General features: G+C 36.4%; 1 protein-coding gene across 5 annotated transcripts in view; it reads right to left on the bottom strand.

Moving 5' to 3' along the window:
- The window catches only part of cdin1 (CDAN1 interacting nuclease 1), a 100,024-nt gene extending 98,706 nt beyond the window's left edge, over window positions 1-1,318 (bottom strand). For 2 of the 5 annotated variants that reach the window (XM_015046501.1, XM_015046500.1), the window contains exons 1-2: window positions 1,227-1,313; window positions 855-965 (exon numbers count right to left, since the gene is read on the bottom strand). In XM_015046501.1, coding sequence (XP_014901987.1) covers window positions 855-887 — 33 coding nt within the window. In that variant the 5' untranslated portion in view covers window positions 888-965; window positions 1,227-1,313. Of the gene's footprint in view, window positions 1-854; window positions 969-1,226 lie in introns of all 5 variants that reach the window. The other 3 variants (XM_015046504.1, XM_015046499.1, XM_015046503.1) reach the window with 3 other exon arrangements.
- Window positions 1,319-2,103: the final 785 nt, after the last annotated feature.

Below are 2,103 nucleotides of genomic sequence, written 5' to 3' on the forward strand. Positions count from 1 at the left end.
AACAGTTCCCAGTTAGAAATCCAGCAAAAAGAGTTTAAACACAGAACAATCAATGGCAGAAATGCCTGCAGCATCTATGAAGCGATAGGAAAATTGCATGTATAAACTACTTCTGACTAATTCTGTCATAGAGTACTGTACAACCTCTACTTGTGAATATGTTCCTTTAGAAATTAAACCCATATAATGCAAAGAAATAAATTGTTTTTGGGCTTTACTTTGCAAATTGTAGTCATAACGACAACAGTTAATACATTTCTGTGTTTTTGTAGACTTGAAGTTAGAAAAACTAAAAATGACAATTGTGGTAAACTACACGTGACCCAAGGAAATTCTTCTTTGGGTCTCATACAATCTTGATCTGACCCTAGACTAAGATGCTGCTCTGTGTTGTTTACCTGCCAGTGAGTTTTGCAGATTTTTTTATTTTTATTAAAACATGTAAGGTCATGTTGTTTATCTAGTCTAGATCCCCCGAGTCTTATCGTTTCTATAGTTGCTTATAAACTAAGAGCTTATAAGAAAGTTCCTAAAAACTCTGTTGAACTTTAAAAACGCAATAAAAACATTTACAAAGGCATTGCTCCAGCTAACATGATTTATCCCTAATAAATATACTCAAATTAAAGGACTCAAATTAAAGGCCTGGGCTATACAGTGTGAGAGAAGGGTGCTGCAACAAACTACATTTGATTTATGAATTACTTATCTGTCAGGGCTGTCAATCGATTTGACTGTTTCCTCAGTGTGTAAAGGTATGTGGTTTTATTTTAATTATTATTTGTATGTCAAAGGAAACACAAAAGCAATAATAAAAGAAAAAAATACATAAATATAGCATAGCGTGTACTCACTGAGGATATCTGTCTTTCAGTATCTTCATACATTGCCGAGTAGGTCTCAGCTGTTCAGTCCACCTCGCTATTTCTTTATACTCTGCACGGGACAGCCTCATCCTTCGCCTTCTACCATATGCATAAACACAAAGAACAGAGAAATTAGATTTATTCAGTCGGGAGCCTGGTGTTAGGAGGAAAACAGACACCTGTCAGACCCAGCTGAGCTGCTAACCGCAGTTAGCTTCATACTTTCGTCACGTACCAAAGTAAATGCCTCTCCCAGACATTTCCTGCCATCTGTGTAGAGTTATCACACTTCTCATGAATACGGCATGCAAGAAACAAAACAACCCAAGCGGTTTAGTAACAGGTAAAGTGTTTATTTACCTTCGATTCCTGCTGCCTGGGGAACAACCTCGAATAGCTTCTTCCCGCTAGGAAGTTGAAGCAAATGCGTTTTTGTGAAAAGTGAGCTGATTGGCTCATCCGTCCCGGATCCCAGTAAACCGCTGGATGATTGGCTACTTCACAGTAATGGGCGGTGTAAATCTTAATGGTTTCAGAGTCTCTCTGCAGTTGCATTCGTGCCGTGTTCAAGTGTGGAAGCCCATTTCGTTATAAAAGTGCTGTCTCACGTCACTTGCCAAGTATATTGTAGCCCCGAAGTCCAACAACTCTCGATATTCAATAACTTGAAAGGTAGGCTGTCATGGAGAATTGGAGGAGACACAGCGATTATTGTTATCTATCAAAAAAATGTATCTGCTTCATAGCAAATCAAAACGTCCATTCCTGTTCCGGTAAGATTCGGAAATAATTTCACTAATAAATAATTTTTAATTATTTTAATTTTAACCATGCATACATTTCAAAGAGATTTAAGCAATAAATATTTCACCTAGGGGAATTTCTCTCAAAGAAATAGTGTTCTCATAATGAAAACTAAAACTGTGCAGTTTTATTTATTTATTTAGTATAAACAGGATGTTCTGCTCATTTGTACTGATTAAACAAACTGTTAAATTTTAAAACATAATATTGGTGCAACAATTTGAATACAGCATTCGGTACATTTTATTAAATATTTCTGAGCAGATATAGTGAACTACTAAGAAGGGTTCTGGGGATATTGTGTAAGATTAACTCCTAAGAATGGTTGTACACATCATTGTGGAGCATTGTGTGCAGAAGGTGGAGAGCTGGAAAGAATAGGAGCTTCTTAAAAAAAAACATGCCAATTTCAATGTATCAAATTGCGAAGTCA

Source organism: Poecilia latipinna, unplaced genomic scaffold (genome assembly GCF_001443285.1).
Source record: "Poecilia latipinna isolate Pla-1442-1.1 unplaced genomic scaffold, P_latipinna-1.0 Scaffold781, whole genome shotgun sequence".
Lineage (NCBI taxonomy): Eukaryota > Metazoa > Chordata > Actinopteri > Cyprinodontiformes > Poeciliidae > Poecilia > Poecilia latipinna.